The sequence below is a fragment of the Corvus brachyrhynchos genome, unplaced genomic scaffold, assembly GCF_000691975.1.
Source record: "Corvus brachyrhynchos isolate BGI_N302 unplaced genomic scaffold, ASM69197v1 scaffold22, whole genome shotgun sequence".
NCBI lineage: Eukaryota > Metazoa > Chordata > Aves > Passeriformes > Corvidae > Corvus > Corvus brachyrhynchos.
The window spans coordinates 5,368,609-5,388,402 of NW_008238355.1; the positions used below are offsets into that span (position 1 = coordinate 5,368,609).

The 19,794-nt window shown below is 41.0% G+C and overlaps 2 protein-coding genes across 5 annotated transcripts in view; one reads left to right on the plus strand and one right to left on the minus strand.

The window, feature by feature from the left end:
• Positions 1 to 10,882: 10,882 nt before the first annotated feature.
• The window catches only part of FNTA (farnesyltransferase, CAAX box, alpha), a 9,516-nt gene continuing 604 nt past the window's right edge, over positions 10,883 to 19,794 (minus strand). Inside the window, exons 2-9 of the mRNA XM_017735338.1 lie at positions 19,124 to 19,259; positions 18,454 to 18,568; positions 17,495 to 17,599; positions 16,707 to 16,833; positions 16,210 to 16,358; positions 14,047 to 14,109; positions 13,369 to 13,540; positions 10,883 to 11,888 (exon numbers count right to left, since the gene is read on the minus strand). Of these exons, the coding sequence (XP_017590827.1) occupies positions 11,757 to 11,888; positions 13,369 to 13,540; positions 14,047 to 14,109; positions 16,210 to 16,358; positions 16,707 to 16,833; positions 17,495 to 17,599; positions 18,454 to 18,568; positions 19,124 to 19,259 (999 nt within the window). The 3' untranslated portion in view covers positions 10,883 to 11,756. The remainder of the gene's footprint in view (positions 11,889 to 13,368; positions 13,541 to 14,046; positions 14,110 to 16,209; positions 16,359 to 16,706; positions 16,834 to 17,494; positions 17,600 to 18,453; positions 18,569 to 19,123; positions 19,260 to 19,794) is intronic.
• FUT10 (fucosyltransferase 10) overlaps positions 15,890 to 19,794 on the plus strand; it is a 21,978-nt gene continuing 18,073 nt past the window's right edge. For all 4 annotated transcript variants that reach the window (XM_017735399.1, XM_017735400.1, XM_017735404.1 and 1 more), the window contains exon 1: positions 15,890 to 15,900. The gene's annotated coding sequence lies outside the window, so the exon portion shown is untranslated. The remainder of the gene's footprint in view (positions 15,901 to 19,794) is intronic.

The following is a 19,794-nucleotide window of genomic DNA, read 5'->3' on the forward strand; positions in this document are numbered from 1 at the left end:
CCCGCCCGCGCGGCCTGCCGGGCCGGGGGGGGCCCCGCCCGGGGGAAGGAAGCCGAGGTAACGGGACCCAGCACCGGCCTGACCGAAACGACACGCATTAATCAGCTTTTTTAATGTTAAAGGAGCGGGCAAAAAGCGGCAGAGAACAGCTGGGCGCATGCCCTGAGCCAGCGTTCCGTCACTTATCGCGTTACTCGTTCTGACAGATTTGGGGAGCTGCGACTCCAGACACAGGGCTGAAGTCCTTCCTTCGTGTTTTTTTGGTTTTTTTTTCTCCGTTCCGCCTTTGTCAGGCCTGCAGAGGACTGCTAGAAGTGTCCTTCAGTTAAACTCTAGCTCTGTAAAGAGGATGCCCACGGAGTGTCGTGTGTTGTCTCGCTCACAGAATCACAGAATAGCTTGGAAGGGACCCACAAGGATCGTCAAGTCAAAACTCCTGGCCCTGCACAGGACAGCCCCATGAGTGACACCATGTGCCTGAGAGCGTGTTCCAATGCTTCTTGAACTCTGTCGGGCTTGGTGCTGTGACCACTTCCCTGGGAAGCCTGTTCCAGTGCCCAACCACCCTCTCCCTAGTGTCCAGTCTAAATCTCCTCCTCCCTCATGCAGTTCCTTCGGGTTTTGTCACAAATCATCGCAGATAAAGACATCAGTGCTTGCCCTTTCTGTTCCCCTCATGAGGAAGTTGAAACTACAATGAGGTCTCCCCTCAGTCTCCTCCAGGCTGAAGAGACCCAGGGACCTCAGCCACTTCTTATACAGCTTCCCCACAAGGCCCTGTACTCCAGACAAGTGTCTTGGTCTGTCCACCTGCAACATGGCCATGTTCCTTCCCTGGTGCAGATTCACAGGGCACATACATCATGCATTTTGCTTCTGTGTTGCCTTTTTTACTATGACTTCCTGGCCTTTCCCTAGATTGCATCCATGATAATAGCACCATTTTTCTCACCTTCTCCCATCTGCCTTTGTTTTCCTCTACCGTGCTTATGGAATTCCTTCATCTTTTCCCTTTGCCAATCCAACACCTCCATCTTCTCCACTGTTTTACACCACAGCTCCCATAAGTCTGCCCCAGCCCCACAATTCTTACATGTTTAAGTTGGTGAAATACCTTCTCAGTCTATTTCAAGGGCCATGAGGGCCCACACCAGAGCAGCCTAGTATCAAGATGCTGGGAAAGGCGGGACTGAACCAGAACACGCTGAAAGGAGGAAGTGCCAACCTCATTCCTGGCACCACCTCCCTCCCATGCCATTTGTTTTATACAGCCTCTGCTTGACACCTTACATGCATGTGCACCCTTTGTTCCTGGTACAAGGGTGTTCCTGGTTTCTGATGACCTGGTTCACTTCCAGCTTTCCTTTAGCCACATGCAGTTTCATAAACGGTGCCTACTGAGAAGATAACCTGGATCTAAAAGTCTAAAATTCCAGTGGTTTGTGGGCATTTTCAGTGGCAGCAAGCAATACCTGTGAATTGGATATGCTGTAGGGGAAACTGGGGATCATTTTGACTGATGGGAGCCAATGATTTCACTGCTTGTGAAAGCAGGCAAAGAGTCAATGACCATGCAAGGAGGTTGTAAGAAGTACACCACAGATGACAAGAAACTGAAGAGCAACTTGCAGCTGTCATAATACTCACATACCAAACTAGGAAAGCAGTGTCTCTGAGATAGTTTTGGTGACAAAGCTATACCTGTCTTGCTAGCATTTCACAGCAACAGTGCACAGACTGGAGCAGTGAGTAACATGTGTCTTACTACTCTATTTTGTCACCAACAATTTTAAATGCAAATTGGCAGTTGTTTCACCCAGATGCAAAATACAGACCATCAGTTGCTCCCTGTCAGTCCCTAGAAGAGCAAGCTAGCTTGCAAGCTGGTAACTCAGCTGGCAAGAGATATTTAATTTCTGTGAGAGACTGTGGCTCCTCCTGAAGAAAACTTGTGTCTCTCTGAGAGCTATGATGCTGTGCTGGGCTGTGATAGGTTTTATCCTGTTCCAGAAGAGTGACCTTCCAAAGGAGCTTCTCCCCATGAAATAAAGATTTCATGCCAGGTATTTCAGGAAGATTCTGTCTTTAGTCATGGAAGTCCTTTATTCTAATCATCTTCTTTCTCCACACTTCAGTTAAAAACAGTCCCATAAACTTTCCTCTAATAAGCATTACTCAGAAGGATATCCCTTGAGTGCACATTGTGCCTCTTCTGTGGCCTCTTCTCCATCTTTGTAGGCTTGAAGTCCAAAATTAAAACTATAATCTTGTTATTATTTCCTGTTTTCTTGCCTTAAGGCCAGTATCTATACCCAAGGACACATTATAGATAAAAACCTTGGAATTACGTTAGAATATGTCTGCATGTGCAGCAGTATGTGAAAGACACCTGCATTATATCATTCAGTGGGAATTTTGCTGATTGTTTCCTCTGCAAATACAGCAAATACTGCAAATGTAACATGACCAGGCTCTCAGTGATGAGGATGTGGCAACTCTGTCTCTGTGTGCAAAGAGGTACATAACAGAATTTGAATGTCCTTTACGAGGTCATGGCCACCAGTAGAAAATATTATTTTCTTAGAATTATCTTGATAATTAATAACCTATACTGTTCTGGTTTTGAACAATACTGTTTCTCAAACCCACATGCTGTTATTCCACAGGCGGAATGAGAAAGAAAGATTTTAGTTAGGCTTATAAAGTTCTGGTGTGGATGAATCTTTCTGTCTCTATGGAAGGAGCCTACCATGATTGGGTTTCTTATTCTTTCTCTCCTGTACACCAGAAGAGTTCATAGGTGATACTTCCTTTAAAGCCACGAGGAAAAAAATTCAACATTAGTATATTCCTGATGGAGAAAAGCAAGCTGAGAAATAAAAATTTTCTTACCCAAAAGTCATTCAAGGTCAGAGTCAGACAAGGGATTAGAGACCCAGTTCTCACAGCTAATTAGGCCATTGAATAAGCCACAGTGATAAACAGAAAAATTGATGAATTTTCCCAACATATAATAATAATATGATAAAATTTGTGTCTGAAAGTCATAAAATCCTCTGAAATAGGGAAGAGATGGTTGTGTGGCCTCGTGTGGTTCCTTTCCCTGCCATTGTAAAAACGGTGTCTGGAAAAGACCAGGAGAAGTTTGACCACTGAACAGTGGTCACTGAACACTGAATTGAACTGTGATATCCTAGAGCAGAACTCCTGACTGTTAAAACTCAGAGTGTTACATTAGGGGACACTTTAGTCCATTAATCTCCTCAGAATTTTTCACCCTTTTGTAAGGTACTGAAAGCCCGCTTGAGACTGTGTTTTTAACTTGTTTCAGTGCTATTTCTAACAGGTTTCATCCATTTGAGGAATGCTTTACTTTGTTTGAATATGTCATTACCAAGGCTGGGCAAACCACTATGTGCCACACTAGCTCCTTGCAGGTTTGGTGGTTCAGGGTCACGCTTGGAAGTGAAACACCACAGCGGTACAAAACTTAAATATATCAGTTGTGTGGTCATCAGTGGACACATATGGAACTGTGATGCATACATACTCAAATATTAAATTTGTACACTGGTACATCTCAGGGCCTTCCACTACACTTTCTTTTTTCCTGTTTTTCTGCCTCCTCTTGCTCAGTAGTGGTTCAACATGATACAGAGTTGCTTACCAGCTGTGTTCAGTATGATATGTAAATAAAGTATTTAAAATCAAACAGAGAAAGTCAGTCTTGCCGCTTTCTACTTTATGAGGAAAGACCTAAAATACCTTAACTTCTTCTTACCTTCTTCTGTTCTATTTTACATTCTATGCCAAGGATGCCTGGTTTGCCACCATAACGGACCAGAAAATACAAGGACTTTGGTATTCCCATGATCGTATTCTAGATAGGAAATGGTATTTCTACATAAATACTTCTTGTGAACTGAATTCTTTCATGTTCCCAGGCCTGATTATGGTGTCTCACAATCCAGCTTGAAATGGCCAAAGGACTGAGGAGCTGCACAAGTGGAACTGTAGGAATCAGGAACATCAGACGGCTTTGCTTGGTGAGTCCCATTTGGAGCTTTTGCAATGGAATACAAGCATCTCGCTGGATGAGAGTGGACTTGAATTTTTAGCAGATTTTTTTTCCTCACATGGAAACCATATTTGGCTTTAGAGCTATACTGGGCTAAGCACAACTAAATATACTATAAAATGCTCATTGTCAGTTTAAACTTTTATTAGTAATACTCCTTTTGAATGCTGGACACCACTAGGATGTACAATGGAAATGGTATGCTGCTATGCCTGTACTTTACTGCCAACCAGCAGTTGCAAAAGCTGTTTCATTTTTTCAGACATGCTGTCCAAGAGTAAATGTCACATTTGTCTTCTTTCCTGATCTGTGGCATCCCCATATTCACCTGCACATACCCTGAAATCACTGCCACTCCAAAACCCTCTGTAACAGGTTTTGCATGATCCCAGAATCTTTTTGCGAGTCAGACAGGTGGCGTTAAGAGGTTAAGCTGATGGGTACTTGTACACAGCCAGACAAATGTGTGCAGGCACCGCACAGAATTCTAATATACTGCTGCTCTTTTCCGTCTATCAGCAAATGTATCTGGACTTCAGCAAAATGAGGAATTGCCTTGTTTATCTCCTCCTTTTTAGAGTGTGCATTCAGAGGTTACCCCAGATTGGTCCTTCACTACTGAGAGCTTTCATCTTCTCCGCAGTCAGTTTTTGATGCTGGTTAAGATACCAGATGTTGATATAAAGTTTAAGGTGACCCAGCTAACTCCTCTTCAACTTTCTGGCCAAACCTTTGTGAAGAACTTGAGCCAAAACAAACACTGAAAATTCATCAAATCATTCTGTCCTCTTAAAAAAATACTTCAAACTGACCACATACTCTTGTAATGGCATGGTTCCAGTAGGCACACCATTCTTACAGGACCTAAAGTCACAGCACACTAGGAAATAGAAACAGTTTTAAAAAATTCTCCAAATTCCAGCTCTGCTCTCTGTTAGAAGAGGACAAAAAAAAAAGCATTTATCTTTTCTTGAAATTGTTTTTACTGTTCCTTTGGAGGTTAGCGCTGAACAAAACAATAATCCTCTACTTGATAACCATGAATGTTGCCATTTTGACTCCAGTCCATGTGAATGAATCAGAAACACAGTGTTCCAAGCACTGTTCCCGCAAGGAGGAGATATCAGGGATGTATCCTGTATACTTACAAAGCTTTTTCTCTGTGAACAGGAGGAAGCATTTAAAACATTATCTGCTCATCACCATAAAAACTCCTCTGCTGCCCAGATGTGTTTTTTGCACATGTTTCTCAGAGTCATCCTGCAATACTGGTTCAGGCTATGAGCTAAGTTTTCATTACCCTCTGGGTTTTTTCTGGCCTTTTCTTCTCTTCCTATCCCCTCTCTCTTTCAGAACAACACCTGCACTTACTCATAAGGAATTCCCTTATTCAAAGGGAATTCAAATAATTGAGTGATCCTATTTGACCTCTTTGAGTGCAGCTCTCTGCCTGTTCTTATAGGCACTGGATACTGACATACAGGATACAAGCTACTCTTCGCAAAACTTGGTGGTTAATCTTTGGATATGTAGGCCTCTGTTTCAGTGTAATTCAAGATTGGTTCCTTACGCCTAGACTTCTCAACTCGCCTGCTGAAATCATATGATGGGTGGGATGCTATGATGAGGTGATACAATGTCAGTCTCCAAAATTGGCCTAAGACTTGAGGTTGCAAGGGGCCTTCATGGCTGGCTCCTTTTCCATGAGGACCCTTGTGAGCAAAGAGGTGCTCTAGAAGTCACTGCAAAATCTCATCAACTCCAGGACTATCCAGGCTAAGCGCCTGGGGAAGTGTTTGTCTGCACTGCTTGTGTCTGTTTTGCAAGCACGGTGCTGAGGAACAGAAAGCAGGTGAAACTCCCACAGTATTAAAGAGGCTACTAGCACTTGTTGGAGTGAGGGGGCATCTCTATGTACACCAGGAGTTTTCAAACATAAGAGGACATGTAATTTCTGCTGTAAAAAGCTGTACTATAAAGTGACAGCTGTAATCTGGCATCATGGGATACAAAACCCAGGTTTATGTGGCCCTTGTCTTGGCCATGGCTGCTGAGTAGCAATCCTGCAGTAAAATGGGTTCTATCTCATCTTTCTCTTCTTCTTCTCTCCCTAGAAATTTTAGCCTGTGTAGCTCGAAGAAGCATGTATCTGACAGTGTATTAACAGTTAAAAAGAGAAATGAGAAAGTCAATACAGTTAACCTGGAGGGAAAACAATGCTCTTACTTGAAATGCACAAAATTGCTGTGTGTGCGCCAGGTGGCTCTGTCTGGTTCTGCAGCAGGCACCTATACTGAAATCATTTGCTGTAATATTCTTAGCTGTTGTTAGTGATGCATGACTAGTGATTTTGGCTTGTCCTTTCCCAATCATCCCTCATTTTCCCCTTCCTCCTGCAATGAAACAAGAGAAAATTTGAGCTCCAAATGGGACCTAGCTGTGTCTGGGACACTGCTAAATGACAAACAGATCTCATTCAGCTCTTAGGGTTTTATTCAGACACGCCGTCTAGCAGTAAACTAGGTCTTGCCTAAGGCAAATCTCACATCTTTTCCCTCTGAATGTCAGAAGCCAAGCAGTTTTCTGTTCTCACTTTACAAGTTTTAAATTTTTCAGTTAAAGAATCATCTGAAAATTGATAATTTGAAGATACATTTCTAAAACCAGATGTTTCTGGTTTTCTGTTGCCCATGTGAATACTCAACACTCTCTCCTTTTATTGTAGTCTTCATCTCAATGCAGGATCTGTGGAGGTTGGACCTCAAACAAATTAGCAAGATGATTGGCAGTACCACTCAACTGGTATCAGAGTGCTGGAACAGTGCTCAGGAACTCTCCACACTAACCATGCACCTGCTCTGTAGGTACCTGCAAATAGTCATTTGGACTCATTTGGCAGCAGAGAAACTGTTACTGCAAGAGGCAGCCAGAAAAGCCAGTGAGCACCATATGCTATTGTGTACAGGGAGTGTGTGCTCTCACTGTCCTTTGGTAAAAATGGGAATAAAACTCATATTCATGGTGTGTCTGCAAACTAGAGCAGGGACAGATGTGTGGAAGCACATGCCACCTTCTTGTCCTGGTAAGCAGGCTTTGACAGAAGAGGGAGGACAGAGAATGTACATCAATGATACAAACACAGTTCCTGTTTTCCTTCTTCTTCTTCTGAAGTTTTTTCATAGCAGCACAAGCACTTATTCAGCTATTTTTGGATCTGTTGGAGAGATGACCTGGACAACAGTCAGGGCACATCAGAAAACCAATTAAGTAAATAACCAACTAGACCAACCCAAGGAAACCCAAACCCAAAAGAATGAGAAGCCCAAATACAGCAAGACCTCTTCTTCAGTGGCAAGATCACTACTCATGAGCATTACTGTGGTGGCAGCATTACACCTGTCACCTGACTGTTTCAGGTGTGAACAGAGGTACCAGAGCTAGCATAATGCCCATGGGAGGGGGTAATGGTAGCATGTCCTGGGAGCTCAGTATGTACACACACAGCAGCTGCACCTGAGTAGTCACTCTTGAGTGTTCAGGCTGGCTTGGCTTAAGTGACACAGGGCATCTCTTCATTCACTTAAAATCCCTGCATTGTGACAATCCCACAAGATTCAGTTTCAACAAACCAGTGCATGAGAAAGAGAAGTCTGTATTTGACCTTCCTTAGCAAAGTTTTCAGGCCTGCTTACCAGAAAGCAAGGAAACCGCTTTCAGATCTGCAACAGCATGCTTGTTTTCCTCAGTTTGGCCCAAGTCCTCCTCTGAGTTCCAAGAAGCAGGAGTAGGTCATCTTGTCCTTCAATCTGTATTCCCAGAAATAGCCAGAAATGGCCAGCATTTCATTACAGAGGGACGAGAGAAATTTATCGTAACAAGGCTGGCTCTAGGGGACCAAAACTTTCCAGCTTGTGAAGGTGTATGTGTGTAGCAGTCTGATTGGAGGCATGTCTCCAAAAGATGTACATGGGCCACACACCCCAAGTTCTGAGTGGTGGGGTTTAGTCACGGGGTTATTTTTAGAACACCAGGACTAAAGAGAGTCCCAATCTGTACAAGGTGTCCAGTGTCAGAGGAGACATAATTTCTGTTAGCGAGAAATTGCTCTCCAATTAACATCAACATGAAGATGACCATTTAGCCCCTCCCAGAATACTTGTGCTTGATGCTTGTGTGGCGCTATGTATTGAATTACCAAGCAGCTGCTCTTCCGTGTTTAATTAGCAGTTGTGAAATTAGTGATGTTGCACGGAGAAGGAGGTGGCACCGCTGCTTTTCCTGCACGTCAGCGGCGCCGATGGGCTGGGGGTGCGTCTCACACTGTCATCTAGTGGCCGGTGTCCACCTTCTCGGCTGGGCAGCAGCAGCAGCAGCAGCAGCAGCAGCAGCAGCAGCAGCAGCAGCAGCAGCAGCAGCAGCAGCAGCAGCAGGATACGGCAACGATTCTAATCCCCGAAGGCTGAAATTTTAGGCAGATTTGTATCTCAGTGTTTCTTCAGAGACAGTGATGGTGATGCACCTCGTGGAGCACAGTCCTAGCCCCAAGGAGGTTTCATCAGACAGCTGAGGTAGGCATCAAGGCATCCTGAGGTGGGGTCTCTAGCTAAATTTGGTGAAGCTTCTAGTAGCTCATCATGGCACATACTTAGAGAAACCTAAATAAGTGTGTGCACCCTCAGTTTTGGGTGTCCCATCTCTCTGTAAGTCCTTCATCATCATAGCACTGCATGAATTGGCAGCTAGCATTTGGATGGAAGTGTTTCATGTGTAGGGAGTGGTTAGAAACCTCCCTACTTCCTTATTGGAGAATATTGCCTTTACAATAGGTCCAGCTGAATGGCACACTCCTAATCTGCCTCAGCACAACCAGACAGCATCTGATAGAAGCACTTTGTGCTAGCAGAGGTGGTTTGGTACTGAATAGATTAGGAAGGATTTGCACACTGTTTTGTCAGTTGAGTTGCAAAGACAATAAGATGGAAGTCAGTAACAGCTTAGTAAGACACAGAGCTAGACCAAGGCAAGAACATCAGTCTGATAAAAGCAAGCATAGGATATGATTTCACACAAATAATGTTCCATACTCCACTGAATGTTCCAGTTACACTGATTTACAAGGGAGAGTTGTATCAGTAGTTTTGCATTTAGGCACAGCTCTTTGGTAATAAAATTGTACACAAGAGTCACATCACTACAATGTAACAACAGTAAATTTTCTTTGTACAGGTGAACCCGTTTGGACAAATCACTGTGATGTTTGCCCTGACCGAAGGTAGTCAGTACCAATGCCTACAGGTTAAAGTCATGTCTAACTTCCTACTCTAAGACCCTTCTTTCTACAGGTCATACATTTTGTCAAGCTGCTTCTTCCACCAGAAAGATTTTGTCTTGGACACATTAAAATTCAAGGTTTGGTAGCTGCACTTGCTACCTGTCTGGGCAGCCATCATTTTTCCAGCTCTGACAGCTCAGTATTTTTGTGTATGGTTTACCAGCACAGAACTGAGGCGCCTTTGCAAGAGAATTTGAAATCTTCCTTGCAATCCAAATGACAGTAAACATAAACATTTGAAAGAAAAAAAGGAAAATTTCTGTTACAACAGAATGACTATTTTGTTGTTGTTGTTTGTGTTTAAGCTGAACTCCAGTGTCCAGCACATTTTTTTCTTAGGATTTACATGATTTGTTCAGTTACATGTTTGTTCTACATAAGACAAGGTATTTTTTCCACTAAAAATATGTATCTGGTTATTTATTGGTAAAGGGAGCTCAGAAGTGGTATTATCTTTCCACGTACCACTATGTTTGCATAACCAGTATAAAACCCTACCAACTTTGTTAGAATCTTACTGATTCCTTCTAGACATCATTTTCAAGAATGAGAAGGCCATAGGTTGACCATATTCCCAAAAAGGTTTTGTCAGAGGACTCCTACCTATTCTTGCCACTAGGAAGTCTATATGGCTAAATCTAAGCTCTTCCCTCAGCCCAAAAGTGACTGAGATCACATCCCAAAATATACCGTCCCTGTGGACACTCTTCATCAGTCTTACCTTGGGATGACTTATTCTTGCTGAAATTTATGCTAGTGTCTATAAAGAATACTCTTACTCCAAGTGTTCTCTGAATTTTGTGAAAGAAATGGGAACGTATTAACACCATATGCAGAGGAAAAATTCTGTTCCCTCTTCATTGATGATGTTTACTTTAAGGATTGCATTTGACTGTTTCATCTTTCTGAGCTTTCTTGACTGATAGTGGCAAATAAATTACTTTGTCCTGAAGACCTTGAACACCCTGGCTGTTCACCACTCCATATTTAGTACAGTTGCAATTAGGAACAACTCATAGGGGTAGAAACACACTTCTTGCTTTGTACTACGGTTTCAAATGTGGTAAAAAACCCCCAAACATATCCAAAAAAACCCAACCCCCAAAAAAACGAAAACAGAAAAAACCCCCCAGGTAACATATCTCCAGAAGTTTGAAGTCCATGTCTGTTTTGAATGTTCATATGTCATTAAAAAAATGTTTTCTCTACTGCTGAGAATGCAGCAAAACCACTACAAAATTACATAGCTTTCGTATATATGTGAGTTGTTTTAAATTTGAAGAGTGCATTGAATTAAAGAATTTCAAGTGTTAAAAAATAATCTCCACTATTGTTTAATCACAGTAACACCTTTTAATGTTTAGTGTCAGAAAAACTGCATATTATGGAATAAATACCAGCATTTGTTTGTTAACATCCCCTTATGATCATTTTCAATAAAATATTTCATATCAGACAAGCACTCTATAAGATCACAGCTTACAATAGGCATTTACTGAAAACAGGGTAGATGCATTTTTCTGGTGCAGGTATACACATCCCCCAGGATCCTCAAAGCATTTTTCCTGTCTGTGCAGGTAAGAATTCAGGGCTCCACAGAACATATCAAGTGTACTGAAAGTTTCTGGGGTAAGAATACTCCAGTGCAAAAAACATCTCAATGCAATAGAATCCAATACATACAAGGGGATATTTTATCTCTTATTAGCATCTGAAAAGAACAAACTATGCACTTACAAGAAGCAAAAGAAACACACTAAAAAAAATCAGACAAATGCTCTAAGTTATCTATTTTTATTACAAAATTACACTTGGTGTTAGTTGCATACAACAGCATAGGCTGACAGTGTCACACAGCTGCTCCCACGTAAGGCAACAGCTGCAGTGCCTACTTGCACTAACCAGGTTACTTTATATCCCCTATAGCTAAGTTACCTGCAGTCATTACTGCAGCATCTGATGAGAGAGCTAGGAACCACAAGTGGGTAAGCCAGAAATGGTTTTAGTGCTTCACAGAATCATAGAGTAATTTACGTTGGAAAAAACCTCTATAAGGTCAAGGCCAACTGTTAACTGAGCACTGCCAATATAGTAAGGTATAGCTTTATGTATTTTTAGTTAGGAACTAAAACCTTTACTCGGTACATTTCAATAATTAAGCCTTAATACATTTCTTGACTGAAACTAGAGGTATTACCAGTAGCAGCAGCAACCCAGGACTATACAGCAGTCTGCACTCCTCTTTCATTGCAATACCGACAACTGGACTTTAAACTTGTTGATGACCCTACTTAGTACAGCTTTAGAACAGCTTGAGAGCTTAACACTGTTTTCTTCCATCTTCAGTTACTGCTGTTTATCTGTCACTGTGCTGCTTTGTTCAGTGCCTGAACTGTGCTTGCTCTTAAGGGACCTTCCAATGTATCTCCAGTACTCTTTTCGGATGGTGTCTTTTTCTTTAGCCAGAATTTCACACAACTATGGAAGAAAAACGAGAGATTGGAGCATTATACCAAAAAGCTTACGGAATCCTTCACTATAAAATGCATACAACATATATTTCAAACAGTATTAGAAACACGTTTCTCTGCAACATTTGTTTTATTCGCAGGACTTGTAATTGTTCAATGACATCAAACTGATGACAATCCCAGTTGGTAGCCAACCAATCTGACACTGCACAAAAATCCCTCCAGCCCCATTTCAGTTGTAAGAGTTTCCCTCTGACTCATTTCCATGCCTACCACTCATCATCCATGCCAAGCCTGTAGTAGAAGCACAGTATACTTCCTGAGAACCCTGAATGTCTTTTAGTCATCCAACAGGCTGCAAACCACTTCTCTTGAATCTTCAGTACTCTTGATGGACTGACAAGAGATATTTTATTTCTCTTTTCCCTCAGCAGACTGTCCCAAAAGGGTTCTCCACGCAAGTCAGTAACCTTCTCTCATGCTATGTTAAGTTGGTGCAAATACTTCTACGTGTTCAGGGGTTTTTTTTTGTTTTGATCTCGGTAAGCAGCACAGTAGAAGTCAATCCTACTTACAGGACAGGCTGTGTAAACTTTACACAGTATGTACACTGTCTGCCAATGTTTTAGTAAATTCCCTTTTATTATGCAGATGACACGGCCTTGCTCAGTGAAATGGAGTTAAGAAATCAGGAGCTTTGATGCCTAAATAGAGAAGTCAAAATCAGTGAAATAGTATAAAGGGGATATGAATCTAGGAGGTACAACTGCACTTATTTGCAATCTGGTCCTGGAACACAATGGAAAAATGCTGAGAAAGAGTAACATTGGAACACAAAGACTCCAGGCAAAACTACAGCTCTAATTACATTGAGTTCCAGTCTGTGCCACAGTGAATGCAAAGTGTTCTTGTAAAAACTACACTACAAACTGCACCAAGGACCATCCAAGTATGAAGCTCTGAGAGATACACAACATTGCCAGAAGTAATTTATGCTCTGTAGGAAGTGGTGCCTGACACTTCTTACTGATACCCCCAGTGCCTGCTGGCTATAAGCTAATTCTGCCACCTTTCTTAGAAAGGGCTAAGAAGGGCCAAAGGAGCTCAATAGAGGTTTGGAAATGGATATTCTGAGAAAAATTCATTAACCTACAGAGAAGAGAGTGAGTTCATGCTAAAAGTTAACATCCAAAACTCTTCAATTGTTCAAACATCATCTTATTTCTGCATGTGGTATTAGAGACCTTCCTTCACTACCAAGTGAAGAAAACTTAAGAGTAATTTCATAACTGGCAAGTTATTACTTATATTTAAATTCAGGAGATCCTTGTGATTGTCTGGATTTTGTGTTAAACTCTTCATAGACCTCTTGTGATTAACAAATAACCTGCTCTGTTTATGAAAATCAATCCCATTTTGTCAAGCTATAAAACCAGACAGGAACAGACAGAATCCGTCAGAAGAAAAACCAAGCTCTCAAAACCTACCTCCAGTGCCTTGTTCAGTGTTTCTTCCTTGTTATCGCACTGGTTTTCTAGCATGTCTTCATATATGTCCACAAGAAAGGCAATCAGATAGGGTGAACTGTGACTGGGCTGTAAATTCAACAGTTCCTCCAGCAGATTTGGATACTTAGAAAGACCACGATCCTGTAGAATCCTAGAAGAGAGGTTAATAGGCTTGACACGTGGCAGTGGGAAATCTGGTGTGAGTAATTGTGTTTTTGTTATGAGTCCTTTACTTGGAGATTAGTTTTGAAATCAGGCTGCAAATACAAGTAAGTCAGAAAGTAAGCAGCACACAGCACTAGTACAGCCTCATGTTGTAATAAGCTGGTATAGTTTTTGTTCAACTGAACATAAATTAGACTGAAAGCATGTTTGTTATTTCCTGTCTATGCTTTTTAACACAGTAACATAACAAGTCAAGTTTTTAAAATCATGAGAAATACCCATAGTCCTTCCACAAAACTACAGGGCCAGAAGCTTAGTGAAAATTTACGAAGAAATTAAGTTATAATATAATAACACCTTGTGATAGTATTTGCCTGCATGCTTAAGCACACTACGTTAGAACAAACAGCAACAAGTTATTTTCAATTAAGAAGTAGGCATCAGACACCTTCTACAGATACTCTTTTTGTCTCATGGAGAAATACACCTCACCCTTTTAAGTAGTTCCAAGCGCTCTCATTATGTGGCACTGCAGTGATCATCTCAAGAGTGTACCTGCAATAAGAAGATAACAGGTCATGAATGCAACCAAAGTAACAATGCAGTTAGAAATTACCTGAATGTGCTCGGAAGATTCCAAATACATCTCTCTAGCCTAGACTTCACTCTTTTTGCAGATCATCTCAGCTCAGTAGATCAAAAATGGCTCAGAAGATAATCACCAGGCGTCTCAAAGAGGCAGACACTATGAAAACTATTTTAAGATTTAAGTGTTCAATTTGCTGGACTTCATACAATAATGAGTCAGTTCCCAAAATTATTAGCGGTAACACTGAGAAACAACGTAATACACTCCTGGTATGCTAAAGGAGTAACTTTTGTCTTGATGCCCAGCAATGGCAAGGGGCTGAAAATGGCCAGAGTACCTGAGCTCTGTTAATATGACTGCAAGCGGTATGTTCTGTACCTATTTGCAGAACGTTTTCCATGAGGCTGCACTCAAGCAAACCCACAGAAAGGCAGAGCTTGAGCTTTCAGCTCACATAGCCGTCTGCAGCACTTCTGTGAAAGTAACAGTGAGACAACTGCTATAAAAGCAAAGCAACAAAAGGCACCTCCCGTACAACCACAAGGCCACATTTCATCTTCACAAAACAGATTTATCTTCTGGCTTTTCCCAGCATAACCAGCCATCTGATGATTTTCAGAGGCTGCAGATACTGATAAAAAGTTGTATCAGGAGTACTAAAAAAAATACCCACAATCCTAACTCTTTTAACATTCTGCAGTCACTATGACAAAGACCAAGTTTATCTACCAATAAGCAGTTCTCTAATGACATCTGGGAAGTCTTAACCTTAGCCAGCCTGGTTCTTAAGATGGTATCCAATTATCTTGAGAAGATCAAGGGAGGATGCCCAGACTAAACTCTGGAGAGAAAAAGTTGAAGATATCCAAGTCTAAGTCATGGAAATGGTACAGATTCATTCATCTACAGGAAGGTTATGAACTGGAAGAGAAGTACAACTTCTAGAAGGTTGCAAAGACAACCATGAAAGATGGTGAGTGCTGGGATCCTCTAGGAATAATGTACCAAAGGACTTATTCAGAGATTGAGTCTTTCTTCTGAAAAATAACTCTATAAAAATTGCAATACCTTATTTTAATTGCTTCTTCACTTTTGATAAATACCTTCTCATAACCATCAACCCTAATCAGCAATCTGAGATGTGAAAACCATATGAAGAAGCTTCTTTTACCACCACGAGCAGTAAAATACATCTAGAAGCCCAGTTTGTCTTCAGTTACAAACCTGCAACCTAGAAGCAGTGAGCACAAAGCTCTTTTTCCTGAAAACTAGCCATCTCACAGAAGTAGTTCTCTTTGTGCCAACCACATATTCCTGAAAGCTCCTTTGTTTTTCCAGCTGCATAAAATTCCTCAAAAAAAGCAACTCCTCTTCCTACAATCTGTGTCCACATTACTGTATTGGGTTTGCATGGCCTGGTTTTTGGTAGTGGGGGAGGCTACAGGGGTGGGTTTTGTGAGAAGCTGCCAGGAGCTTCTTCCATGTCCATCAGAGCCAATCTCTGGTGGCTCCACAGATAGATGTGCCACTGGCCAAGGCTGGGCCTATTGGAAATGATGGTAACACCTCATGGTAACATACTAAAGAAGAAAGAAAAACAAAGGTGGTGGCCCAGTTTTATTTGTGGCCAGACAAGAGCAGAATGAGAACATGTGAGAGGAAAACTCCACAGACACCAAGGTCAGTGAAGAAGGAAGCGGGGGAGGTGCTGCAGGCACCAGAACTGAAGAGGGCCTCTTTTCCCAAACTTTCTAGGGGTAGAATACTGATGAACAGCACAACAGTGTCACAGATTTTCTGCAGATTGTCCCACTATAACTAGCTCACCATAAACCCCAAAGTTTTGTTTGCACAATAAACAGCAGGTCAGGAAAACAGATGCATGATAGTGACTTGCCCAGGGTAAGCAGAGCTTGCTTCAGTCTAACACTTGATCTGCTAACCATGAGTGTTAGTCCCAGAAGTGAACAAAAACCAGGAAACAAAGCCCAGGGTGACGGTGAAAGTATTCCTTTGCCTTCATGTAATGGAGACTGTTTAACGTGAGCCTGAATAGCATTACTAACCGGACTTCTCTGTCTAGGACTGCTGGGTCATCATAGCCAGTGGTGTTGAAAATGACAAAGTGTCGTTGGTTCCAAACTGAGTTGTTTCTCACATCTTCTCTCAAAAGCTGGTCTACATAGTCCAGTTCATTGTCCCATAGTTTGAACTCCTATAGAAAGAGAAGAGAGAGTATCACAATCAAAAGTTTTTATTTTTTTTAAATACTCCTCGTTATAAATATTATTTTAAATTCTCCTCATTCCTAAGTTGCCTGAACATCAGATAGAGCATTTTTTGAAGAAATCAACACAAAGTTCAAAGAAAAGTAAGTACAGGTACACTAGGAACATGCTACACTATGCAGTGGTACGCAAAGGTATTAGTTCAACATTAAATACACACACGTAACAGTTAGTAGACAGCAATCCAATTTTTTGAACTCACTTCCTAAAAAGCAAGTTTATAGCTAACCTCTGCCAGGTTATTTAAAGAATCAAGAGTTCTGTGGATACAATACCTGAATAACCCATTGTCTGTGTTGCCAGGCATGGTAATTTTTGGCATCTTGGTTAAGAATGTCAGCTATGAACTCAAGCTCTCTGGATGGATCCTGCAGCCACTCAACCAGCACCCGCCTGTGATGCCTAATGACAAGAAGAAAAGTCTAAATTTTTTTGGTGACTGTGTGGTGTGTATTAAAGCAGCTTATAGCAACTGTACCACTTAGGAAAAAAACCCACTAGTTAAGTACTTCAAATTAAGCATAGCAGAACATTTCACTTGGCTCTGAGAAATGTATGATGCATATTTATATTATAAAAAATTCTAACCACACATACACAATGGCAAATCACCTCATTTTAGACAAGTAATGTTCACCTGAAACAATATACTTCCACACTCATGGTCAAAGTCTTCAGCAAAGTAAAATTTTCTAGTACTGCGTAATTTCTCTTGTAATAACAATACTGCTCTTTTGCTTATTCCCATTCATTTCGGAAAAAAACCCAACAACAGGCAGGCAAACTCCAAGACAAAATAAAAGAAAAAATATTAACTTCTATTTGTTTTCTTGGTTGCCTTTTCACAAGTCCTTTTTTTTTTTTTTACCTGTCAGATTTATTTTGGCAGTTTAAAACTTAATTTTAACAAGAAAACAAGACCTGCTTAGCATGTCATAATCATATGCTTAGAAGAAGTATCTGAAAGAAACTTTGACATGATGCAATTCCATTTAATTCCTCCATCATAACTGATAGCCAATTTATAAAAACATTAGGAATTGAAAAGAAAGCACGATTTTACCAGACTTGGTAGTTCTTTGGCTGATCTTCAATGATAGCTGTAATGTACTTAAGTTCCTCATGGAGATCCTTTCCCAAAGACTGCAGGAGGACTCTCCGGAAATGCCTGTATTTTTAAAAGTCAAGCATTTGAACACTGCAAAAGGACTTTCCTAAAATTCACAGAGAAGAACATAGGATCACCTTTGTTCACAATTCTTGTAAATGATATTGAGCTAAAAATAGTACAAAAAACCAAAACCTAATGCAAAATCCTCAACCACATATCTAGTTCTGTTAAAGGGCATTCAATTATTGAACAGCGGAGAATTAGAATATGACCAGTTACAACAGTACATTATCTAAGATAGTAGCAATCATGTTCAAGTTAACCTGTACCCATGCTAGTTTTTTGTCGTGGAAACTAAGACTTCTGTGCTTGAAACAATGTAAACTTTCTGATTTTATGGAAATTAGTGGAATAAAGATGTCCAAGACATACTTGTTAGCATTTGTGAGTTAAAAGGCCCTACTCTGAGTATCAGAAATTCACTGTTTATTTATTACCTAACTGAATGGTAACCTGAGAGATCTTTTAAAATGCACTATTTAGTAAATATACAAATTAGCTGCTGTCATGTTTTTATGCTTCTTCTTGAAGTCAACTGAGCGCATCTTCAGCATTTTGCCATGGCCACATTATCAGGTAAATATTCTAATTTTAAACAGAAAAGTCCTTTTTGTAGCTAGCCCTGTCCTTGACTGATAATATCCTTAAAGACAAATGAATGAAAACCACTGAATCAAAGTGAGGCATGGGAAATACTGAACAAAGGCTTTCTTTGGAAGCTCACTGGAAATCTACGCTACTCTTCTGTGTAAATTCAAGTAGGCATGTCCTAATTCAACTAACAAAATAGTAAAGACTTAAAAGGTAGGCAGTCGAATGACCACAGAAATAATCCCAGAGTTATTACATACCATACTGTGTAGTTTGCAGCATTTAACTCAATGGCATCTGCTGTTAACTTGAAAGCTCTTTCGCTTCTCTCATCCCGCTGCAGAACAGCCCGGAAGTAATCATAGACATCTCGGACTAAATAGAAAATAGCATCTTAGCCAATGGCCTGAGTAGGGGATAAGGTTAATAATCTTTTGAAATTCCTTCCTGTTTTCTGTATTCTAAACATACCTCTGTGAAACGATAGCTACCTATTGCTCTGACAGCATTTGCAACTGAGACCTGTGCATGATATTAGCACACCAAAAAGCTGCACAAGTATGTTAGCAATACACCATCAGAATAATATCAAAAACAATCATAAAAGTTCTGTGCTGCTTACTCACACTGCTTCACCAGTTGCAGGAGCTTCATGTTTTGCTTCCACTTGTGGGCTGGAAATGCCTTGTGACATGAACCACACTGTCTGCTGTATTACCTCTTAAGCCATACGATTTTAAAGGAGAACCTTGGCTATTAATATCTCAGGTGAAGATTCAGATTCAGAAATGCTTGGTAAAAACACCACACACAAGCACCATAACACAATTAATTAAATTAATTTCTTCACAGTATCACTCTAGAAAATGTTATCCAAAAAATGAAGTCTTGTTTCAACAATGGTAAGGGCAGAACATATTTAAGACTTACATTTTTCACTGTAGATGATCTGAACAACAGGATTTGGCCCATCATTTTGAGGTACAGGTTCAATATCGGCCCATTCCTTCCTGTCCCTGTAAATACATATTTTTGTTTTTTCAATGGTTCTGAAAAGCACAATATGCTACTCAAACCATGACATGCACAAACCTGTGTCCAGTACACATCCTTGCTCTGAATAGTCACTACTATTTTAGCTACATTACTGTCTGTACCACAGCATATAAACAGGTAAAAGTGTCCCCAACATAAGGAGGACATGGAAGTGTTGGAGCAAGTCCAGAGGAGGGCCACGACGTTGAAAAGAGGACTGGAGCACCTCCCTTACAAAGACATACTGAGAAAGGTGGGGCTGTCCACCCACCCCACTGGTGGCTGGGTGGAGACCTCAGAGCAGCCTTCCAGGATCTAAAAAAGGGCCTACAGGGAAGCAGGAGAGGGATTTTCCGTCAGAAACTGTAATGATGGACAAGAAATAATGGGTACAAACTGAAAGAGGGGAAACTTAGGTTCGACATTAGGAAAAAATTCTTTTATTGTAAGGGTGGTGAGACCCTGGACCAGGTCGCCCAGAGAAGCTGTGTATGCACCAGCTCTGGCAGTGCTCAAGGCCATGTTGGATAAAGCCCCGAGCAACCTGGTGAAGTGAAAGGTGTCCC